The 24541-nt window shown below is 39.3% G+C and overlaps 1 protein-coding gene across 2 annotated transcripts in view; it reads left to right on the forward strand.

The window, feature by feature from the left end:
- Window positions 1–270: 270 nt before the first annotated feature.
- sass6 (SAS-6 centriolar assembly protein) overlaps window positions 271–24541 on the forward strand; it is a 34551-nt gene continuing 10280 nt past the window's right edge. For both annotated transcript variants that reach the window (XR_008602919.1, XM_023267515.3), the window contains exons 1-14: window positions 271–506; window positions 5537–5591; window positions 5704–5783; window positions 5887–5991; window positions 9699–9867; window positions 10486–10563; window positions 11565–11684; window positions 13442–13633; window positions 16297–16491; window positions 18461–18550; window positions 18901–19080; window positions 20036–20117; window positions 23422–23531; window positions 23781–23884. Coding sequence is in view for 1 of the 2 variants with exons in the window: in XM_023267515.3 (XP_023123283.1) it covers window positions 445–506; window positions 5537–5591; window positions 5704–5783; window positions 5887–5991; window positions 9699–9867; window positions 10486–10563; window positions 11565–11684; window positions 13442–13633; window positions 16297–16491; window positions 18461–18550; window positions 18901–19080; window positions 20036–20117; window positions 23422–23531; window positions 23781–23884 (1622 nt within the window). In the remaining variant the exon portion in view is untranslated. The remainder of the gene's footprint in view (window positions 507–5536; window positions 5592–5703; window positions 5784–5886; window positions 5992–9698; window positions 9868–10485; window positions 10564–11564; window positions 11685–13441; window positions 13634–16296; window positions 16492–18460; window positions 18551–18900; window positions 19081–20035; window positions 20118–23421; window positions 23532–23780; window positions 23885–24541) is intronic.

The raw sequence follows: 24541 nt of genomic DNA on the forward strand, positions 1-24541 counted from the left end.
TCACGTCACACACTGTGTGACCATGTGACAAATAAAAAGTACTAAATCTCACATATAAGAGCGATTCTATTTGTTGTATCAAATATGATAGATAATAACTGAAATATGGGTCTCCGTCATCCCTTCAGCGCCCAAACAGCTGTATCGTAAGGACACCAGTAGACAGCAGGTCCTCCCCCTCAGCAGGTGGCGCTAAAATGAACTTTGTGTTTGCCACCCGCAGTTAAACGTCGAAAGAAGAAAAACATTCTCTTTCCGTTTCCAGGACAATTTAGTTGGCGGCTAAAAAGCGCCAAATCAAAAATACTGCGGACTTACAGACAAGCTGTGATGGAAACTAACGCCGCTCATTTTTAGCTGCTCCTCCTCACATCTGTATCTGGAGCGGTGCCCGGAGGACGGAAAGATCAGAGCCGTTAAAGAGTCGTCAGTTTGTTGAACGCTATGGAGAAGCTTTTCAGCAAAGAATTACACGTTACTGTGAAATGCAGGGACAGCGAGGAAAGGTGAGACTGCTTACACAGACATCCACAAGACAAACAATCATCTACATGTTTTACCTGGACACCACAGGAGTGTATTTTAGAACGTTTCAGTTATGGCGAGCCATTTTCACATGGACTCCCGTGTAGGTGAGTTTAACTATCTGGAATTCAAATTGCGGACATCCCTAACATCATTCAGGTTAGTCGTAATACATCGTTTCCCAAAAGTTCGTTCACCCCACTGGACATCATGTTTGATTGTTACCAAAATGTATTTACATCTAGTCAGTCAGGTACTGTTTGACTGTTTGTCTGGTCAAACTGTCGGGTCCCAGTGTAGAAATTTCTTGTTTGACCAAAATGCATTACAACAAAATTTTGGAAGCGTTACCATGGCCTAAAGTAAGGGTGGAAATGCTACTCTTTTAGAGTCTGAGATTCGTGTACAGGCCATTGCTCTTGAAAATGCAGGAAAAACTGGTCAACAGGTAGCTGAAGCCCTTGGCAGAAGTATTCGCTGGGTGCAGAAGTGGTGACAAAGGTACAACCCTTCAAAGACTTGCCTCGCTCAGGATGTCCATTTGGCCTAACTGCAAGAGCCAAGGATCTAATGAGAAAGGTCATGGGTAAAAGACACCAGTCATGCCAACAGGCTGAAAAATTTTGGAGAAGATGTTTCTAAGAGCACTGTGCATCATTATTTAACAGAAGCATTGAAAGCTTACAAGAGACAACGTATCCCACGACTCACCAAACTGCAAAAGGATTCAGTGATTTGGGAGCTACATCTGCTTCCAGTCTCTCAGAGCTGCACATTGTGCCTCAAGGTACCAATGTTAATGCACATTATTTTACCAGTAACATTCTAGAAAAGGTAACACTTCCAGTTTTGGCCAAGAGGAAAAAATCGGGGCCTGTGACTGAATGGAAAATGTTTAACAGACGTTCGGAATTGGTATTTCTGCAAAATGGTACCGATACCCACACTGTCCTTTTGACTCAGCAGTGGTGTTCTGAGCATCTACCTGACTTTCTGCATAAGGAGGAATGGCCACCAAACTCCCCCGACCTCAGCCCAATTGTTGGGGAATCCTGAAGAGTCGCATCTTTACCAGTCCACCACTGACCACCATGAAACGGCTCAAATCTAGGGCTATGCAGAAGTGGAGGAAGATAAAACCATCCACACTCAAGAACCTTGTACATTCCATCCCTGAAAAACTGAAAGCCGTGATCAAAGTGAAAGGGTGAAATACTGTTTTTTAAATAAATTCATTATATTTCATATTTGAAATATAATGAGCTTTGTTTTTCTGGGTAGAACCAACTTTTGGGACATGGTGTACACTGTGACTAGTCTGAATACTTTTCCAGATTTCTACAACCTCCTATGACCAATCAAAGGGACAGTTACAGATATCCGTAATTAGTTTGAACTAGACAAAATAATAGCTGCAGATATCTCATATATCTTACAAATCTAAATTGAGCATGACGCTCCTCATATGATGCTGTGACCTATGGCAAGTCATTTTAACATGTAATAGCTAAACACATCCATAATCCAATCCTTCTCAACCCAATAAAAGAAAACCACAACATTTCAGATATCCAAATCTTCACTTTTCCTTTGACATATAACCTACGTTTTACCAATCATTTTATAAGATTCCATTAAACCGTTGTCTACAGTTCAGCTGCAGATATCCATAGTACACACTGAGTATAGCTGGAGCTGAATTCTGAGTAGTTGTAATTCAAAAATCTACATGACTAATCATTGTAGTTCAAAATATTTTTAATTTCTCGTAGAACAACATCTCTGTTGCACTTTTTAGATATCTTTACCTAAACTTGAACTAGTCACAATGATCCTGTCAATAACTGGAATTTTGTCAAGTCAAAATGTAATTACAGATATCTTGAATGAAAATTTTGATGAGGCAAAATGATGTTGCAGATGTCTGTAGTTACATTAGAAGCTACCGCAGGTGAGACATGGAGGCGGCTTGCTTTTCAAATATATTATAATAGAATAGATATAATAGATAAACTTTATTGCCTGCCCCAAACGGTGACAGAAATTCTCCTTTGACAAGGCTCCAACAATAAAATGCAACATACATCAAAACACACTTAAGACACAACCTTTAGTACAGACGTCTAAAAGAAATGTTAAAAAGAAACAGCAGGCGATTAAAAAAAAAAAATTATGTACAGTTCAGTTTCTTATTTCGCTGAAAAGTACATATATTTTTTTTTTTGTCGCCTGCTGTTTCTTTTTAACATGCATACATTTAGTCTTCAGTGCTCCTTTAGAATTGGACACTGCAACTGTAACTGATAAATTTCCTCCATGTAACCAGTATTCACTGATGAGGTCTTTGTACTTCACAGCATTTTCTAACAAATTTATCCACACCAGCAGCCGTTGTTACTGCTGCTAACAGTGTTCAAATACTTTGCTGGACCAATGATGGATCCAATGCCAATACTCACATGAGCATCATCAAGCATAAAAATTCTGATTAGTCATAATGACAGCTACAGCTATTACTTGTCAAGTCACAAGTGAATCACAAATATCTGTAACTGTTACTTTGCTATAGATATCTGGTATATGAACTCTGACAAGTCAGTGTAATTATGACCAATCAAAATTACATTGTTGATATCTTTTTAAATTTATATTCCCATTGGTCAAACTCAGCCATTAAGTGTTAATGCAGCTGCCATACTGCCATACTAAAGTTTAACTTGTTTTCCTGTCAAAAGGCAAAAATGAAATGACAAGAAAACATCCATCCATTATCTATACACAGCTTAATCCTTCATAGGGCCGTGGGGGACTTGCATCTATACCAGCTGACTTTTTTTGTATCAGTTCAATTAATATTGAAGTTAGCCATCAGAAGTATTTCCAGGATTTCTCCTGTTGCTTTATCTATGCTGTTACACTGATCCTCCAAAGCCAACAGTCGATATTTGATTTTGGAGATGTTTAAACACTCCCAATTAGCAATTGCAGCATCAACTGTATTTATATTCACATTGCTTCAACTTGACCAACACAATTGTTATCTTTACTTTGAAGGCTTATATGGTTTAGATTTTCTGAAGACACTCCTCCATTGATGTTCCATCATATTGAATATACCCAATTCCATCATTAATGGTGTCTGAATGTGTTTATAGCTAAATACATACATCACTATTTGTCAGTTAATTCAAAACCGCTTGCATCTTACCAGGCAAAAAACATAAAAAAAAAACACACAAGTGTTTTTAAACAACCCATCAGACTGTGCACACATCTAGAATAATCACAGAGTTAACTTTGAGTCCATGTGCAAGTGATTATTTATGTACAGATTGTCAATAATGAGTGAGGTGCATACATTTAGTCTGCAGTGCTCCTTCATAATTGGACATACAATTTACGTTTTGGCATTTATCTCAGGATAAAATTGATTTTTCCAAAAAATCTGGTCATGAGTTCCCTGTCCTTGCTTATAATGAGTTTCTTTTGTTTAAAATGCTCCAAACAAGTTACAGTGGGTCTTAGCGTACCACAAATTTGTCCAATCCTGTGAACTTGTTAGAAAGTGAAGCACTTTGCTTTTTCACATGACATTTTTGTATTCCTGTTGAGTCAGAGCTTGCCACACAGCAGAATCACGGTCTGTGTTTCCATGCTCAAGTATTCCAGAGAACAGAACATCAGGGATGTATTTATCCAGTTTTGTTCCCCCATCTGATACAAGTCATTTAGTATCTGCCGATACTGAGTCCCACTCCAATACCATCCATGACAGGTCTCTCTTGAGAATGAAACTCTGTGTGTCAATGAGATTACCTGTATAAATAAAGGTTACATAAAAAATTAATTCCCTAGATAATACACACTTCAAGTACATTAAACTTTGTACAGTCAGTCCAGTGTATATCTTTGATAACTGAATACTCTGCAATGCATTAAGAAAAAATGTATTTCTGCTTCCAAACTGTTAATGTTCCATAAGTATCCATCAACTGTATTGTAAAGCTCTGGTAGGGCATTGTCTGAAATGTAATGTGCAGAGGGTAGGGTGTAGCGTGGCTGCAAAAGCTGCAAAAGACAGTAAGAATCTGTATTTTATACTACAGCAATGGGCTGCTCATCTAGCTATCCATCCATTATCTATGCACCTCACGGGTTGCGTGAGGGCTGGAATCTATCCCAGATGACTTAGGGTGAAGGCAGGCCCTGGACAGATTACCAGTCTATCACAGAAACAACAAGGAAAGACAGAAAACCAAGGACATTCACACCTGTGGACAATTTAGAGTCATCAGTTAACCTCAGCATGTTTTTGGACTGTGGGTGGAAGCCGGAGTACCCGGAGGAAACCCCTTGCAGGCCCACAGGGAGAACACACAAAAGTCCTGGGCCAAGGATCAAGTTGTGAGGCAACAGTGCTAACCACTGGTCCACCTTGCCACATGGCAAATGTATGGCGTACTTTCCATTTTCTAACTTTCCTTTGAAAAATGATGAACACAAAACAACAGAGAGTGAACCATTAGTAAAATTAATTCACACATCAAAATAAAAGTAAAATGTATAGGGACTTTTCTGCCAGGGGGAGGTTTGGCTTGTTAGTATGATGTATAGTGATGTTAGGCCCGGTCAATACACATGACCACATGTAAAGCAGTGTATTCAGTCCATAGCACTATCTGAATGGTTACACATCATGACTAATAGTCTATCACCACTGAAGGATAAATGTTGTAAAGTTCTGCTTTATTTAAACATATATAGTGCATCTAAACTAAGGCATTTTATTTCATTTATCCCTCAAATGTATATTAGTACCATACATTTGTTAGCAATCTCTGAGTACTACAAATCTTTATTAGCATCAGTTCTGAGGAAACAATATTTGTCAGCCCCTACTGTTTACTACTTATGTAATGATCCCAGAAATTTTGTTGTACCAATATCAATGAATTTAAACAATTCTCAATACCAAACATGGTTAACCTAGTTTAATGGTTTAATTTTACAGGAAAGCAAACATCCGTGTCACCATTGAGCAATCACCAAGTCCAGTACACAAAAGGGTGAGTAATTGTTTTACACCAACAATTTTGAAAATGTTCTTAAATAAACTCTAAACAAAAATAGCCAGCTTTTTTCAGGTAGCTGAATTTCTCTTGTTTTTGTTTGTACTAGGATCTTTTAGTAAGACTAACAGACAATGGAGATCCATATTTTCTCTTCAACCTCACTATATCAGAGGAAGATTTCCAAACGTGAGTCCTGATAGAAGTAGCATATAAAATCTAAATTTAGGAACATTAACAAATTGTCTTAAAATCTCTTGTATGTTTTCTTTCTTTTTCATTGTTTGGGTAGCTTAAAAGTGCAGCAGGGGCTACTGATTGACTTTGCATCATTTCCTCAGAAGTTTATTGAACTGCTAAACCTGTGCTATTCCGAACAAGAGTCAGACAGTCCAAGGTAAGAAGAAATGCAAACCATCACACTGTTCAACTCAATAAGTATATCTTAAAATTATATATTGGTTTGTGTCAGTCTCAGCAATTCCCTTTGTACATATACGTTCTGTGCAGAAATTTTCAGTTCATGAAGAAATGCTAAACAGTGAATATGTTTTCAAAAATAATGCTACAGGTAGTTATTTATTCACTAACATTCATAGGGCAGTCAAAGGAAAAAAAAAACTTAATCAGATCATTATTTAGTTTTACCACCTGGCCATGCTTTTGAAAAAGGAAAACCAAAAGTTTGCCCCTGTACAATGGTCCCTCACCATAGCGCAGTTCACTTTCCGCGGTCTCACTGTATCGTGGATTTTTAAATTGCATATGGTATCGCTGATTTTGCAGTATATAGGTATTTGTATACAGTTATTAATGTTGCGAGCAGCATTGAAGAATGACGCTGGAGACCAGATATCAGCCTTTTATGTACTCTGCAACTGGCAGACGCTTTTATTTTGACACACACAGCCAGCAGCTTTATAGAAAAAGTGGCAGGAAGTCATCAAACACACTACACTTCACAATCACGGTCCTGACAACATGACACTTAACCAAACTAACTAGGCTGACTAAATCACAAAAACACAATAAAACACAAACACTAATAACACTGTAACACTAACATAAACCACAGTAATAACTTTTAAACCCCCAACACCCTGAACTCTCATGGTGCATTGCAGCACAGCAGTTCAGTCATAGCTACCGGCTCTGCGTTCGCTACATTATTTTAATTATTTTTGCGATAAAATAAGCATTTTCTAGCCTACAAAATTGAAAGCAACATAAAAAAAATTATTGTAACATTAAAAGAATATTTAATCGAAATTAAATGCGTAGTGTACAGCGCTGGGTGCTGATTGGCTCAGCGATCGTAGCATCAGTCTCTTCTGTCTGCCATGTAGCAGCATTCAGCAGCTCGCCTTGTCCATTTCACATAGACCTTTGATCGCTGCGCATAGTGTTGCTTTGTGGTGTTATTGTGTGTGGGGAGGGTTTGCAAAGCCTTAAAATATATATAAATAATAAAATAAATATGGTCACTACTTTATGAATTTTTCTCTATCGCGGGGGGTCTGGAATGTAACCCCCGCGATAAACGAGGGACCACTGTATACCTAATCTGCTTGCTGGGAAGCTCTAGCTTTCTTTCTGACTTCTCTTCTCTTGCTGAGCCTGAAGGAGCTGTCTGACACATTTTATTTTCTGCTTCATACAATCCATATCGAAGCTTATTTTGCTTGCATTAATTTGCTGAAGTTTACTGAGTTAAACGTTAGTTTCTTCACCAAGAACTTTCTTTAACATGAGTAATTTTATTCTGTCATTAATGTAAGGGTAGAGACAGCAATCTTTGATAAAATGTATACATTTTCTTTCCTTATAACACTGTGACTGTGGCAGCTGTTAGGTTGACAACCAGTTCCCTTATACTGAAACATATATAGTGCATTACTGTTGTAATCACTGCCTATTTAAAACCAATCCGTATTAAGTTTTAGATGCAGTGCTCAATGAATAATAATATGTCATGTTGTGTTTGGTCGCATTGAATAAATATTACAACTTGTTTTAGATGATGTGAATATTTCTGAGTGAGGATAATTGTGGTACAGCTGAAGCAGCTCCTAAACCATCCATTTTCGACTGCTTATTGTGGATCGATCGGGTCACAGGGGCAGCAAATGAAGTATTATTTATTGGTTGAATCATAGTATCAAAGCTCTGTTGATATTGATTAACTTTTCTCATTACCTGCAGTGCCGTGAAAAAATATTTGCCCCTTCTCAAATTCTTATTTTTTGCATATTTTCCCCAGTGTAATGTTTAAGATCATCAAACAAATGTAAATGTCAAAGATAACCCAAAATGCAATTTTTAAATAAGGATTTTATTTATTAAGGGAAAAACAACTGTTCAAAGCTTCCTGGCCCTGTGGTGAAAAGTAATTGCACCTAAACCTAATAACTGGTTGGGCCACCCTCAGCAGCAACAACTGAAATCAAGCGTTTTCTATAACTGGCAATGAGCATTTCACATCTCTGTGGAGATATTTTGGCCCACTCTTCTTTGCAGAATTGTTTTAATTCAGCAACACTGGAGGGTTTTCGAGCATGAACTGCCTTTTTAAGGTCATGCCACAGCATTTCAATTGGATTAAAGTCTGGACTTTCACTAGGCCACTGGAAAACCTTAATTTTATTTTTGTTTAGCCATTCAGAAGTCGACTTGCTGGTGTGTTTTGGACCGTTTTTCTGCTGCATAACCTAAGTGCGCTTCAGCTTGAGGTCACAAATTGATGGCCTAACATTCTCCTTCAGGATTTTCTGGTAGAGAGCAGATTTCATGGTTCCATCAATCACAGAAAGTCATTCAGGTCCTGAAGCAGCCCCAGACTATCACACTACCACCACCATGTTTGACTGTTGGTATCATGTTCTTTTTCTGAAATGGTGTGTCACTTTTACGCCAGATGTAGCGAGACACACACTTTCAAAATGTCCAACTTTCGTGTCGTCAGTCTGTAGAACATTCTCCCAAACGTCTTGGGGATCATTCAGATCCTTGTTTGCAAAAGAAAGACAAGCCTTTATCTTCTTTTTGGTCATCAGTGGTTTTCGCCTTGGAGCTCTGCCATGGATACCATTTTTGCCCAGTCTCTTCCTCCTTCCTAGTTTGGATAGGTTTTTTCTTTTACAACAAATCATCATTTGAAAAATGCATTTTGTGTTTACTTTGGTTATCTTGGTCTTATATTTAAATTTGTTTGATGGTCTAAACATTTAAATGGGGGAAATATTCCAAAAAAATAATTTGGAGAAGGGGCCAAATACTTTTTCACGACACTGTAGGTGCACACATTAATCACAATGAATTGAACTAACTGATTAGTTTCTCAAAGCCAGTGTGTTATACTTGTTTAAACACACACTGGACAACAAATTCCTTAAGTTCTGTCTGGAGCGTGATAATTTTTTAAGATTTCTGTGTTACACCTGACATAAATTTTGTCACCTGCACAAGGCAGCTTGGGGACCTTAGCAGACAACCACTTGCAGTGCGAAATTTGTGACTGTGGACTGTCCACATAGAAAGCATTCCAAAATATTAAAGTAAACTGGATGAATTTGTGCACTGCATGTGCATCACAATCTATGTACCCTATTTAAAATTCTTTGTTCGATTCTTGTGAAGTAGTTACACATGCCATTTTCTTTTTTGGCTTTTTCATGTTGTTCATTTATGTAGAATGTGTCCACACTGTCCCCACTGTCCACATGTTAATCTGACGCTGTCAGCATACAATTACTTTACAATTTGCAAAACAAATGGTCATACGTGTAACAGTTATTGCCAACCGACACCATGATGTAGATTGTAGAAAATATAATATAAACATCTAAGTACCTCAAACTTGTGTACTGTATGTGTCTTAAGATTGCCAAAGTTGCATAGCTTTCTAAATTTCAGAAAAGGCTGAGATCAGTTGATGTGGAAAATTCTTTTGTGATTGTGTATTTGTTGGGGGAAAAAACATGACTGGTTTGTTTCTTAGGTTTAATCGAATGTAATTGGCAGAATATTAGGGACAAATTTCATTATAACAACCTTCAGACAAAAACCTCACCATGATCTACATAATTGTATCATATTTATCCACAGGTTTCTCCTGTACTTGTCATGTCAGTCTCCAGTGCTTGAAGGCTCTGCCACCTTCACTGTTGTAGAAACAAATGCATTCAAGCACCTAAACCACTTGTCTCTACGGCTTGCACATGGCTCTGACAACGAGGTTAAAGAATATCTGGCAGTGTGTCTTTCATCTCTGAAGGTTGGTTCTTTCACCGTCCTGATATACCTGTCAAATGTAACTTTGAATTACATTTTATTGCCTGGGTGTTTGTTGAAATGTTTCACTGTGCTCACATTTGTATATTGCTTGTACATTTTAACCAAGTGAGTTAAAGCAGTTCAGTGAGTTGATATCATCCTGCAGATACAAATATAAAAACCTTCAAATGGATATTTAAGTAAGTGTAGACTTTAGTTGATAAACCTAAAGTAAGAGTTTAAGTGGAATTATCTTGTCAAAGAATTGATGTTGGTTTTTTAGGGTTGCAGCTATCGATTATTTTAATAATCAAGTATTCTATCAATTATTCTGGCAATTAATTGAGTAATCAGACTCTGTGCTTGACATGGATGTTACAGCATCAAAAGCAGAAGTGAGCGCTCTGCAACAGAAATAACCGTCCTGGCCGAACACGGGTGGACATACCTACTGTATCATGCATATATAATAGTGTGAGAGGATCAAAGGAAGCCTCGAGACATTTTAGTAATCAAATTACTTGAGTGGTTTTAACCCTAGTGCTATGTTAGCTATATAGTCTGATTGAATTTTGTTAGCTTATGTCATGTTTATAAAGATGTCGTTTCAATTTTTCAGGTAGAAAAGCAAAACCTTTACACAAAGCTTAAGAAGACTGAAGAGGATCTGTCCAGGCAGCTGAGTTATGCTCAACAGGTGCGTTTTGTGTCTGGATTCTGTGTTTGGTGCTCCAACTTAATTGTACAGGTGTAGCAATGAGACCATTACTGTCCTCTTGGACACATGGACTGTTTGGGTGTTCCCAGACATTGACTAGGTGATTGACTTGTTACAGGCTAAATTTAGTTTTAGGGCTATTTAGCTTTGTTCCAGAACTCAGCACTGCATCTTAAGGTGAATCCTGGGATATTCTGGTCATGAAGTCTGGAATGTTTTTTACACTATGCAAAAGATTTCTAGATTATCCTCAAGATTTCCACTCCTTGGTCTAAAAGGTTATTTGCTACTTTTGCTATGTGCACCTATTTTTTTTAAGTGTAGTTAATGTTTTATTTAGTAAACCAATTACCTTTGATATCTCTTGGATAGAGACTTGCTTCATTTCACCCTTATTGTCTTCTTCACTTGGAGGCGCACTTCTTTTTTTCTTTACAGGCAACTCCACCTCAATTTAAATAGCTCTAAACTTCCAGTCTCAACTCTGAGCCTGTTGTGAGCTCATTTGTTCATGAACTAAGGTTAAAATGACGCACAATTGCCAAAGAAAAAATTGTAGCCAAGTGTCCAATTCCTTTGTCATCTTTTTTTTTTTGTGCAGTATGTGTTAAATAGGACACACAGTTTTTCAATATTAATGTAAACCTATTAAACTTCATTTGAATAAATTAAATAAATGAATTTATTTGAAATCGATTGTGCTGAACTAAGCGACGGTGTGACTGTAACCAGTGACATTTATTCTTTGTGGCGAGGATGTCTTTCATAATGTCACAACCAGCTTCAGATAAAAATTCAACATTTTTGCATGAAAAATGGAAAATCAGAATATATGTCCAAGTATTGTGCAGTGAAACCTATGCAACACATCTATGCTTGCAATATAAATTTTGGAAGTATTTTTAGATTTCTGCAACATGCAATACTAACAAATGAGCAAGTCATGTTTCAGATTAACAGTGACTGTACTTCTGTTGCAGACTCTGTGTGAGAAGACTAAAGAGTTGGACAAACTGCGTTTAGAGTGGACAAATCAGACCAGCACACTGTCAAGCTGTCATTCTCAGGAGTTACAGTTAGAGAGACAGAAGGCTGTAGAGGTAAGACTCATCTGTGGAGGACTATTTCTAAAGTGGTTATTATCAAAGTAAAACCACCTTAACAAAAATATGACTGATGTTGACGAAAGTGGTTGTGTACCACGAAAGTTTGGCAACATTAAGTCAGCAACAAAGTAGGAAAATGAAGCAGAAAGTTTTCTGAATAAAGCACCTACTTACTTTTTCTGAACTATCTGAATTTTTTCTGAAAAATTCAATCGTCTGGGAGTCTCATCTGTTTACTTTAGAATTATACAGTCTAATTGCTGATGGTATGAAAGATTTTCTGAATCTTTCCGTCCTGCAGCGCAAGGAAAGGAGCCATCCACCGCTGATGTTTCTTTTCTCATTGAGGGAGATATGAAGTGGATGATCCATGTCTTTCAGAATGGCCTCCATCTTGCTCAGTGCGCGAGTTCAATTTGATTCCGACTACAGAGCCAGCTTTATTAACCAGTTTGTTCAGACGCCTTGCATCCTTGTGCTTTATACTGCCACCCCAGCAGACTGCAGCATAAAACCGAACACTTGCTACCACAGACTGATAAATTGTCTCCATCATCTTACTGCAGATGTTTATTGATCGGAGTCTTTTGAGACAAAAGAGGTGGCTCTGCCCCTTTTTGTAGACGAAGTCTACGTTTTTAGACCAGCCCAACCTATTATCCAGTTGTACACTTAAATATTTATACGATGTCACCACCTCAATGTCCACACCGCAAGTTCACTGGGTGAAGAGGGGGGTTGGATCTGTGGAAATCTAGGATCATTTCCTTTGTCTTTGAGGTGTTGAGTAGCAGGCAGTTTTTGACTCCAGTCACTGAAGGCACTTATCAGATCCCTGTATTCAGCTTCGTGTCCATTTCTGATACATACCACAATAGTAGTGTCATCAGTATTTCTTAATGTGGCAGGACTCAGTGCTGTATTTGAAGTCTGATGTATACAGTGTGAACAGGAATGGAGCCAGGACTGTTCCTTGTGGAGCCCCAGTACTGCTCATTAATGTCCCAGAAACACAGTTCCCCAGCCTGACAAACTGTAGCCTTCCTGTCAGGTAATCTGTGATCCAAGAAACATAGGAAGGATCCACTCCCATCTCATCTCATCTCATCTGAGCTTGTCTCTAAGTATGGTGGGTTGGATGGAGTTGAATGCGTTTGAAAAATCAAAGAACATGATTCTCACATAAACTCCAGGTTCCTCCAGATGAGACAGGGCACGGTGAAGCATGAAGAGGATGGCATCATCCACTCTAATGTGTTCTTTGTATGCAAACTGCAGGGAATAGAGTTTGTCTTTGACCTCAAGCCTCAGTAGGTGTAGAATCAACTGTTCCAGAGCTTTCATGATGTGTGAGGTAAGGGCAATAGGTCTGTAGTCATTTAGCTCAGCTGGACATTTGATTTTTGGTACCGGTACAATACAGGATGTTTTCCATAGAGCAGGCACCCACCCCAGCTGTAGACTCAGGTTGAAGATCCTGTGGAGAGGTTGACACAGTTGTGCAGCACAGTCTTTAAGCAGTCTTGGACACACACCATCTGGACCAGCTGCCTTCCCAAAGCAAAGTCTCCCAAGCTCCAACATCACCCCTGTCTCTGTGACAGAGAAGGTTACAGGTGCTAGAAGGGAAGTGGCTTGCAGCTGTGGAGACATGTGTAGGAGACGGAGGAGGAGAAGAAGAGCAAGCAGTGGATAATTTTGCAGCTATTGTTAGAGGTGTTTATTTGGTTTGTCTTTACGATGTCTTTCAGTTACAGAACAAGCTTCAGCAGCACACTGAACAGCTCCGTCAGGAACTGGAGAGTGCTCATATAAAGGCGAGCCAGCAGCTCCAGAGCAGACTGACAGAGCTGGAAGCCTCCTGTAGAGAATTGACAGAGAAGAAATACAAGAACGAGTCTGCCATTCGAGATCTAAAGATTAAACTTGTGGGTGCAGAGGAGGTAAGTGAGTGCATGAGACTGGATGAGGAATGAGTGTGTCCGGATCATTTTGTGATCATTATTTAAAGGTGGAGTAAGCCATTTGAACTCAGCGTCCCAAAAACACACCCCTTTCTTTAGTTCATGGACACATATCGGTTACTACACTAATAACTTGGCTAGCAGGCAAAAAACATTCCAGCCTTGTGTGTGTTGAAGTGGGGGTCTTTTTCTCATAGCTGAGGCAAAACAAACATTATCTAACAACTACAGCACCAAAACACAAGAGTAGAAACTAGCAAGAATTGGTTATTTAGATTGTTTTTACTAGCTGCTAGAACCAAATAGCTGACCACAGACAGCGTCCTCTCTCCAGTGGAGCCAGAGTAGGCACCTGCTCCAACTTAATGCAGCATTTGCTGTGTCAACAAGCCTAGACAACACAGTGGCACTGTAGCCTCACAGCTAGAAGGTCCTTGGGTTCGAATCTCGGCCTGAGGACTTTCTGTGTGTAGTTTGCATGTTTTTCCTGTGTCTGTGGGTTCTCAGCAGATGCTCTGGCTTCCTCCCATAGTCCAAAAACATGATGAGGTTAACTGGCGATTCTAAATTGTCCGTGAGTGTGCTAGTTTGTCTCTCTCTGTGCGGCCCTGTGATGGACAGATGACCTGTACAGGATGTCCCTTGCCTTCACCCTGAGTCAGCTTCTACGACCCGCAACCCTACAGAGGATTATGGATGGATGGATGGATGGATGGATGGATGGATGGATGGATGGATGGAAGGGCGGGCGCGCACAGGGCAAAATCTGCTCATCATACCACTGGAGGACAGGAGTGTTTGCTGCTGTCTCTCACCACTGCTCAACAAGCTGCTGCTGCACAAAAACATCAATTGCAAAAAATTAAGAATTAACTTATCATCTGGAAGATGCTTAAGGGTTCATAGAGTCATCATGAGCTTGTGCTCTATGCCTGTGCACAAGAATGAACACCCCTTGTTGCTGGTTAGCTGGAAAAATAGATCGATTAAACCTTTATTGATCCCGCAGTGGGGAAATTTGCGAAATGTTCAAGGATATTTATTGTCATTGCATTTCTACAACGAAATTTTGACGACACTTCCAAAAAACAGCATAATATACCAAGCAACAAACTTAGAGGGATGTGGCACCTCATTGCACTATCACACTTTTTTAAATAATACAATACACACACACACACACACACATAAATAGGAACAAGTAATTTAAAAAAGTGTGATAATGCAATGAGGTGCAACATCTGCTTTAAAGTGTTGCAAGTGATGCAAGTAAAATGCTCAGTATGAATTGGTTATTGCACATTAAAATGATTATTTTCCATCAGTGAGTCTCTGTTTAAGGGCAGGGGGGTGGGGTAAGTGCTCCATCTCTGGGTTGTGCATGTCTGTGGACAGGGGAGAGGGAGGGAGGAGATGCTGTGGTATAATGGAGGCAACAGCTCTGGGGAGGAAGCTGTTCCTCAGCCTGGTAGTCCATGCTTTTATGGCCTGGTACCTCCTCCCTGATGGCAGTGGGACAAACAGTGGGACAAACAGGGAGTCCCTGGGTGACTGATGTCCATGCAGATGGCCCATGCTCTTCTCTGCATGCGCTTAGTGTACACAGAGTCCAGGTTCGGGAGCTCAGCTCCCACAATTCTCTGTGCCACCTTTACCAGGTGTGAATCAGTCCATCCCAAATTGTTTCCCACTTAGAGGGATGTGGCTGTGTATAAACACCATTTTTTTTTTTATTCAGCATACAAAGAACAGACAGCTAGTGGACCATAGTTGCTGAATTTGACAAAGTATATTGGATTAGATTGCACTTGCAACCAAATATATTTTACTAAACCCACAATAACTACTTTTGCAAAGCTTGAACTGAATACTGATATTTAATCCAATTTATGTTGACATAATGCCTATTTGTTGCTTAACAGCTGCTAATTTACAAAGATCACAGTTTTGGAACATCATGAAATCTGTAATTGTCTAGATTTGATGTGGAGCAGTAACGCTACAGAAAATTTTAAGAGCTTTTCAAAGTTGCCTGCTTCAGCACTAGGAATGAAATGAGCGAAACAAAACAGTTTGTAGTTGAGCACTATGCTGAAAGTCAGTATAAAGGGTTGTAAAACTTCGTCGGAGTGAAGATTTAGTTTATAATTTGCTGTAGGTTGTTTTTTTCCACATCATTTTATTCACTGTTCATATAAAAATGTCATTGTGGTCATGACACAAATAGAAATTTCACTTAACTAAGTATACACATACACGCACACACACACTCTAACCACCAAGGCAGAAGAGAATACAGTACATCCCACACTAGTCCTTTCTGTTTGTCAAGCAGAGATGTGTCTTCTATGGTGCTCTCTGTGTCTTAGATACACATAGGATTACTTTATCTGCCTGTCTTTGTTGTAGAGTTCAGATATAGACAGAAATGTCTGTTATAATAATGACTTCCAGGTGCTTATTTGTTGTGCGTGTGGATGAAAACACAGAAGTCTGGGTTAGGGTTAGGGTTACAACATTTTTAATACAAAAATGTTTGATAGAAATTGTGCCAGCAAATAGGAGATTATGTCTGCTACCTGACTGAATGACTGTTTACAGAATGTGTATTTATGATCTCCTGCTGTGTGTTTTGTGTGTAGGAATCCCAGCGTTTGAAGCAGCAGGTCCTGTCTCTCAGGAGGGAGAACAGCACTCTAGACACAGAGGTTCATGAAAAGGAGCGTTTGGTGAGCCAGCTGCAGATGAGAGTGGCTGTTCTGGAACAGGAGATAAAAGATAAGGATCAGCTGATGCACAGCACAAAAGAGATGCTGGAAGCCACCCAGGAGCAGAGGGTGGGAACTGCCTCTTTTATACAGACTTTTTAGAGTAACCTGAAAAGCTAAAAACAACCCTTTACCTTTCAGATGGATTTTAGATGCACAATTTGTTGCTTCGATATCTAGGTCAGTTTTTCCCTATGCCCAGTTTAGCCTGCCTAAATCAAATTCTGTGATTGTTAGGGGGGTTGACGAGGGCCAGAGTCAACATTGTTTCAAAACCTGACTGGTGTCCGTAAGTTGTTAAAAAGACATCAGTTACTCTGTTGCGGTCGGTAATATGTTCCTTTGATAGCATTGACTAGGGCTGCAAAATTATTATCAATCAACATTATTTGTCAATTGGGAGTCCACCTTTCAGCAATTAAATGAACATGATCAGTTGCGATATTGAAGTTTAAAGTGCGCCACTCATAGAGGACTCTGCTGTGTATCAGATCAGGCACTTCCTGAACCAATAGCAATCCATCATGGAGCAATCCAGATGTTTAGGCTTCACTTTTAGGGAGTGGCTATACTGGCAACCAGTGCAGAGATTTCCTAGGTGTAAAGACTGCAGTCCAGAGTAGAAGAGTGATTTACAACAGAAAGCAGAACATAAACTGTATACTAAAGATGGACATAACAACTGTAACATCACCCAGCACTGGTTTATGGACTGCTGTTTTTAAGCCTCCAGTTTGCTACGTCCTGGGAGCCATGTTGGAGGTGGCTGACTGAAAACCAGAGGACGCTCTGCCTGGCTACCTATACCCTCACACACAACTCCTATATAATTACTCCTGAACAGATATGTCAGACAAGCCAGCCACGCCCCCAAGCATCACACAGTTAAGCCCTAGTTCTAGTTAATTGTGGAACTATTTTCAGTTGGACCACCAAAGCACTGATCTAATAGACGAAATTAAAAAATGATAATGACTCGTTGAAATACATGTATTGTATTAGCTTTTCTTGATTATTTTTGAATGAGAATCTATAGGGGTCAGAGCTTTTTGCAGGCAACGCCTAGTGACGCTCAGTGGTTTTCTACTTCTGCATTGCCTTCACATTTGAGAGCCAGTTGCTCTATCCATCTTTTTTAAACAGTTTATAAAGCAGACAGGCAATGAAAAAAAAAAACAAATGTATGCCGTAGAAGGTGAAGCACTAGTCCCTTGAAATATTTATGATACCAGTTGTTTCGATTTATTTTGGATAAAAGGCAAAGGAGGTAAAGCAAGGACAAATCATCTGCAAAGAGTGCGTGACAGTTGTGTCTGTGCCACAAAGCAACACAGCTATCTTGTTTAACCACTTAAAAAATGGAAAAGCACACACTGCATTATGATGATTACATCAAGGCCAAAAAGTAACAGTAAAATTGCATTACATTGCGCCATCGCATCGCACAACAAGTAAAAGTAGTTTTGTTACTTGATTTTTTTAATTTTAAAAAGTTTTGGTACAATTTTATTTACATTTTGCTTCTAGGAGATGTACAGTGAATAACAGTCAGTTTTACTTTGATGCAAAAATGTATATAATAGCAGAAGCGTATGGATGTGAAAGTAGAGTTCTATGTGAAAATGCAACAAAATGATTTTGCCCCTGAGGTAAAATAATTGATAAATATTTGTGAACTCAATATTGATCAAAATAGTTGTGATTACCACTTTGACCACAATTGTGCAGCCCTGCCATCAACACACACACACACACACACACACACACACAGCAATTTAGCTCGATTCAATCCCACATACAGCACACTGTCCTGCTAATGGAATTACTCGGTAGTACCGAATGTGGATCCATTTCCTGCTCAAAAATTGTCCTACATAAGTGTAGGGACACTTAGGGGGGACAAAATCTTGTTTGAGTAATGTTGCTTTTTGTCTTTAATCTGATTTTTGGACAGTAAGACAGAAAATAAAATAACTTGTTTTTTATGTTCTCTCTTTCTGTTTGTATATTTATAAATCCTCTAATTTTTGTTTCCTAGAAATCAGTTGAAGAAAATGCAGAAAGTAAGGAACTTAAGATAAAAAAACTTGAAGCAACTGTGAAATCACTATCTGAGGAGCTAATAAAGGTTTGTGAACCTGAATGCAAGTTGCCCATCTGCTACACTCTACACACTCTGTACATTAAAACTAGTGCAGTTTAATATACCACTCCCACTGTAAATCCTATTTTCATAGAAGTTCCATTTGCAAAATCATACATAATGTTATATATACTTGCTATATGATAATTTTGGAAGATGCAGTTTGTAGTGCTTTTCAACTGTAGTATAGAAAGATGTTTAGATGTCATATTTAAACTCGACAGGGATTAAAAAAAAAACAGTTGGAGTGCCTGTAAAATTGGCAACTGGGTCTTTTCAATTGCATCTTGTGTTTGAGTATGGTCAAGTTCAGTGTCTTTTCTCCTTAAATCCAGGCTAATGGTATCATTAAGAAGCTGCAGGGGGAGGTTCGAGGCCTCGTCAGAAAAATAAATGTCAAGAACACAGTGACTGTGTCACAGGAGAAGGTTCTTCAGGACACATCAGAAAAACTTCAAAGTGTAGAGACTGCTCTACAGAGTGCTCAGCAGCAGCTCATTTCCAAGGATGAACAGGTATGCCTCCAAGACATGGCAAAGGTTGACCCACTCATTTTAACAGACTTGGGGCTTTTCTCTGGGTTATGTAAAGTTGTAGGATTTTTGCTCTTTATACGTAGATCACATCACACATCAAGAAAGTGATAAATGATGGGGGAAGTGTGGTATTTACTGTTAAATTGTTTTTTTTTCTAACTGTATACTATTGTGCACCAGTTGTAGGCACTTTAGATTCTTATCCATCATGCGATGCCATTAGGGAAGTATCCCATTTTCCCATATTCATACTGCTGCATAGAGCCAGAGTCATAGAAAAACATCTTCACCCACAAGAACAAATAGCCTTGTAAAAGATGGTATGGCCACCTTTAGAGCCTTGATCTCATCATCATAGAATCAGTCTGGCATTGCATGGTGAGTCACATCAAATCCACAAAAGAACAGTTGCAATTTTTTCAAGATTCCAATTACCTCAAAAAACTGTACAAATGTACAGAAGGAAAATGGTGCTGTTTTGAATGCAAAGGATGCTGACCTAAAGATTGATCTGACTGAATTTATTCTCTTTGCTACACTTTAAATGACGTGCATTATGCTGTTATTTAGAGCATCCTCACTTTACTTTGAGTTCCAAAAACTTGCAGTTTTGTACATTACCATAATGATAACCAGTTTGTAATGTATATGAATTGTAATTACTGATGACAGAACACAGTCTTATGTGCCGGTAAGGTGTACAGCAAGCAGCCACAATATTAAAACCACTTCCCTAATATTATGCAGGTTCCCTTTGTACTGCCAAATGAGCACTGACCCATTGGACCATGGACACGGAACCTCTCAGGGTGTCCTGTGGTACTGGGCATTGGGACTTGTTGAATTAGACACCATAATTAAGGTGGTGAATACAAAAAACGTGAGAAAAAAATGTTTCATTATGGAAAACAACAATTTTCCTCTTATCTTACAGGTTTCAAAACTGAAGGAGCAGTTGGAGATGACAGTACAGAAGCTAAATGAAAGCAGAGAAGTGTTAAAAACAAATGAGAATGGTGAGGAAGCTAGTTTTGCTTGTTTCATGATGTGGTATAACAATACTGAAGTTGAATTAGATGACCCTTTTCAGTCCCTCAGTGTTTAAAGATCCACCACAGACCGAAAAACTCTGTTTGGAATAATAATTACCTTGTTAAATTTTTTTTAATGCATACCCTTCTTCTAGGACATCAAATATTCATAATCTATGAATATGCAAAATTGCTAAGTTTTTTGTTTAAATTTACCTTTCACAGGTAGCCTTTAGTACTCAGTAGTTCTCAGTACTTGACTGAGACACATTTTGGTCAGTATTAATATGCATTTAAAGTTTATACACAGGTTTTACCCCCATATAATTGTGAGTTTAGTTTGTTTTACTCATTAAATAATTCTATTAATAAAATGAACATCAAATTAGCTTTATTGTCATTTTGCTGTACATACAACATTGTACAGGCAAAATGAGAGTGTGTTTCTCCAGGATCCAGTAACTTAAAGCAATTAAGTTAGGAGATCAACACTTATGCAGTCACACAACCACCCTCCCACCCATACACATACACACATCCCTAAGATGTCCTTTTTTACAAAATTGTCAGCATTTACAAAATTGGCAGTATTTAAAAATTGACAGTTGAGCTGTTAGTGTCTATAGCAGCAGCCTGTGATGTAAAGTGCACACAGTTAAAGTGACCTTGTGGACTGATGAATAATTTAAATACTGACACTCAAACTGAAAATACTAATACTTTAGATTTAAGGTGCAGATGTGTGTGCAAGTCCTGATCAGCAGTTTAGTATTCTGACAGCTTGTGGAACGAAGCTGTTGATCAGTCTAGTGGTTCTGACTTTGATGCTCTGGAAGCATTTGCCTGATGGTAGCAGTTCAAAGAGTTTATGGAGAAAGTGTGAGGAGTCTGACAATGTTCAGTGCCCTGCTCCTGCAGCGGCCCTGGAATATTTGTTGAACAGGGGGGAAGGGAACTCTGATGACCCTTTCAGCTTCCCTGGCTATCCTCTGCAAGTCTTTTCTGTCTGTCATACTGCAGCTGGACTACTATGCTGTGACAGTGTCAGGACACTCTCGACCACACTTCTGTAGAAAGTCCTGAGAATGCTGGTGGGGAGAGAGGCTTGTTTCAGCCTCATCAGGAAATGCAGTCTCTGCTGGGACTGTTTGCAGATCGCTGAGGTGTTTTTAGTCCAGCTCAGATACTGCAAGATCTGCACTCCAAGGAACTTGATGTTCCCCACTCTGTCCACTGTGCAGCCACTGATGGTGAAGGGGAGCATGCTCAGGTCGTGACCTCCGGAAGTTGATGATCATCTCCTTTGTTTTGTCCACGTTGAGCAGCAGGTTGTTTTCGTATTTTGTAGCTTTGATCCCTTTTGAGAGTGCAGACCTGGCTGAGCAAAGAGCAGTCCTGTCTCCCGCCCTGAAAGCTGCATCTCGAGCTGTCAGCAGCAAGTGCACCTCTGTAGTCATCCAAGGTTTTTGGTTGCCACGTGCAGTGAAGGTCTTAACTGCAGTGACATCTTCTGTACACTTTGCAATCTAGCTGGTCACCGCCTCAGCATACTGCTCAACGTCAGTCTGATTGTCCTGGGACACTGCTATCTTGAAAACCTCCTAATCAGTGTTCATAAAACGAAGTGCTGAGGATGCACCCTCTGACCAGATCCTAGGTTGTTTTTTTGCTGCCTTCAGTAGGGGTTTGTAAATGGGCGCCAGCATAACAGAAAGATGATCAGAGCACCTGCAGTGGGGGCAAGGGTTGCTTTGTATGCATCAGGGAAGTTTGTATGCACCAAATCCAGCATGTTCTCTCCTCTGGTTTTAAAATCCACAGATTGCTTCAACTTGCGGAGCACAGTCTATAAACTGGTGTGGTTTAAATCCCATGCAACCACTACAAAGCTGTCTGGGTGTTTAGTCAGAAGTTCACTGATGGCGTCATGCAGCCGTCCGGTGCCTCGTTAGCATTGGCTTTAGCATTAGCAGTCTGAGCTATGTAAACAGCAGCTACAATCACGTTGGTGAATTCCCTCGGCAGGTAGAATGGCCGGCATTTCACAATGAGGAACTCCGCCAACTGAGAACAGTGTTTAGAGGCAAATGTGGCATAAACACACCACTCCTTGTTGATATAGATGCACAGGCCCCATTTTGGCTCTTACTAGAGCTAGCAGCCTCTCTGTCCACCCAGACCAATGTCATCCCCTCTCACTGTAAGGCCGCATCTGGGATGTTTTCATGGAGCCATGTTTCCGTGAATGCAAACACACAGTCTTTCCACTCTCTGCGGGTTTCTGTCAGCAAACACAGCTCGTCCAGCTTGTCGAAGCAACGGACATTGGAGAGTAGGAGTGATGGTACTGCTGGTTTGGAGGGGTTAGCCTTTAGTCTAGCATGAATCCCAGCTCTCTTCCCCTTATTTTGTTTACGTTCAGATCGTTTGCACTTCCTCCTCTCTCGAATAACTGCAGACGTAGTCTTGGATAGGATTCCGTGCTGGCGTAGTGCGTTCAAATCACAAACAAGCATCACAATTTTAGCAGCATTCATTGCTCTGATGGTCAGCAAAGTCTCTTGGCTGTAAGTTTTGTGGAATGAACATCTGCTGTAGGCAAGACACTCAAAAAACTCTCGCTGTCTCCTGGAGGGGCCACTGTGTCCATGCGTGCCACCATCTTGTTTTTTGTTTTGTTTTTTTGAAACATGAACATCTATTATCACAAACTTCTCATGAAGAGTATTTCTCCAACATAAAATTGTTCAAATAAAATCAGTTGAAAGAACTGTGTAACCATCTCATTTGAGGACAATCTGCTGTTCTGCACATAAATTGATGAACTTTACTTATCTATATTTTTAGTTCTGCACAGACTTAGTGAATGCAATACATAACCAGTCAATAGGGAAAAAAAGTAGCTGATATGTGCTAGCTATATTCTAAGAAATTTCCCTGTAAAATTACACTAAACTACTGGCAGCTGTGGTCGGCAGTACTTTACTGTATTTTTACAGTATAGACAGCTTGGAGTTACTATGCGTGTGCCTCTCCAGTTAAATAGTGTTAATATTTATAAACTTAAAGACTTTCATGTTTGTGTATTTTCTGAGTGTTAAATAGTGAGATCCTAACCCTTAGACAGCTGCATTCATTTCCTGTGATATTTGTGCACAGTGAGATGAAGTAGGGATATGTCAGAATTTTTTTTATGGAAATAAAAGGCAGTTTAAAGAGCATATTACAATTAAAATATGTTTACCAGTATTTAACACCACGTTCATCTCATATTTTTCTTTTACCACAGTTATAAGTTGGCTTAACAAGCAGCTAAATGAAAAGCAGCTGTCCAGAAGGGCACAGTCTCCTGAATCTTTGAAGAGTCCTTCAGTTTTATCCACAACACCAGGACTGAGGGTAGGAGATACCTTGTGGCTGTGCTTACAATTATACTCTACTGTACTGTACTCATCATAGCAATTGGCCGTTTAGCCATCACCCCACCCCTAAGACACTACTGTAGACATGGTCTGCATATTAAGTACTGTTATGCCATCCATCAAATACAAAATACAACTTCATTTTGTTAAAGTAATGATCTGTATTTTATGTCATTCAATCATTCATTCAACACTGACACAAACTAAAACAGCACTATTTGTCCAGGCACAGTTTTATCCTCAGCCAGGCAATTGTGCTGTATCACCTGTGGCAGCTGCTGACTTCACCCCTGCTGGATATCAAGGAGGACACCCAGCCAAAAGACAGATGTAAGTTTGGATGTTTGCTTGCTTTCCACAAGTACAGAGGATTTAGAAAGTCTTCAGACTGCTTCATTTGTTCTACTTGCCATTACATATTATGTAAGCTAAAGTTAATATCCCTTTTTTTTAATTCCTTATTTTACCAAGTAAGATCAGTTGAGAACAATTTCTCATTTACAGTGATGACCTGGCAAGAGGCCCCAGCAGGAAGGCAGATAGCAAACAATAGATATACAAAAAATGACCACACATGTTAATGAAGTCAAAGAACAACACAACATTCTATTAAAAATCCCAAACAGAAATTTCTGATTCGTGTTAGTATACAGATTCTTTATTCAGGACTTTGTAGGAGCTACTTTTGACTGCAGTTTAGCAGCCAGAAGTAGTCTTAGTCTTCTGAGGTATGTTTGAACACCGACAGTCATGGAAAAAAATATTGGACCACCCTTGTTTTCTTCAACTTCTTGTTCATTCTAATGCCTGCTACAACTAGAGGTACATTTTTTTGGACAAATATAATGACAACATCATAATCAGCTCGTAAGAATTTAAGTTAAGAGCTGATATCAAGCCACTATTAATGATGTCATTTCTGGCACACCGGTAACTCTGATGAACACTCCAGCCCAGTAGGTGGCGGTAATGAACCTAAAGTCTGTT

Source organism: Amphiprion ocellaris, chromosome 2 (genome assembly GCF_022539595.1).
Source record: "Amphiprion ocellaris isolate individual 3 ecotype Okinawa chromosome 2, ASM2253959v1, whole genome shotgun sequence".
Taxonomy (NCBI): domain Eukaryota; kingdom Metazoa; phylum Chordata; class Actinopteri; family Pomacentridae; genus Amphiprion; species Amphiprion ocellaris.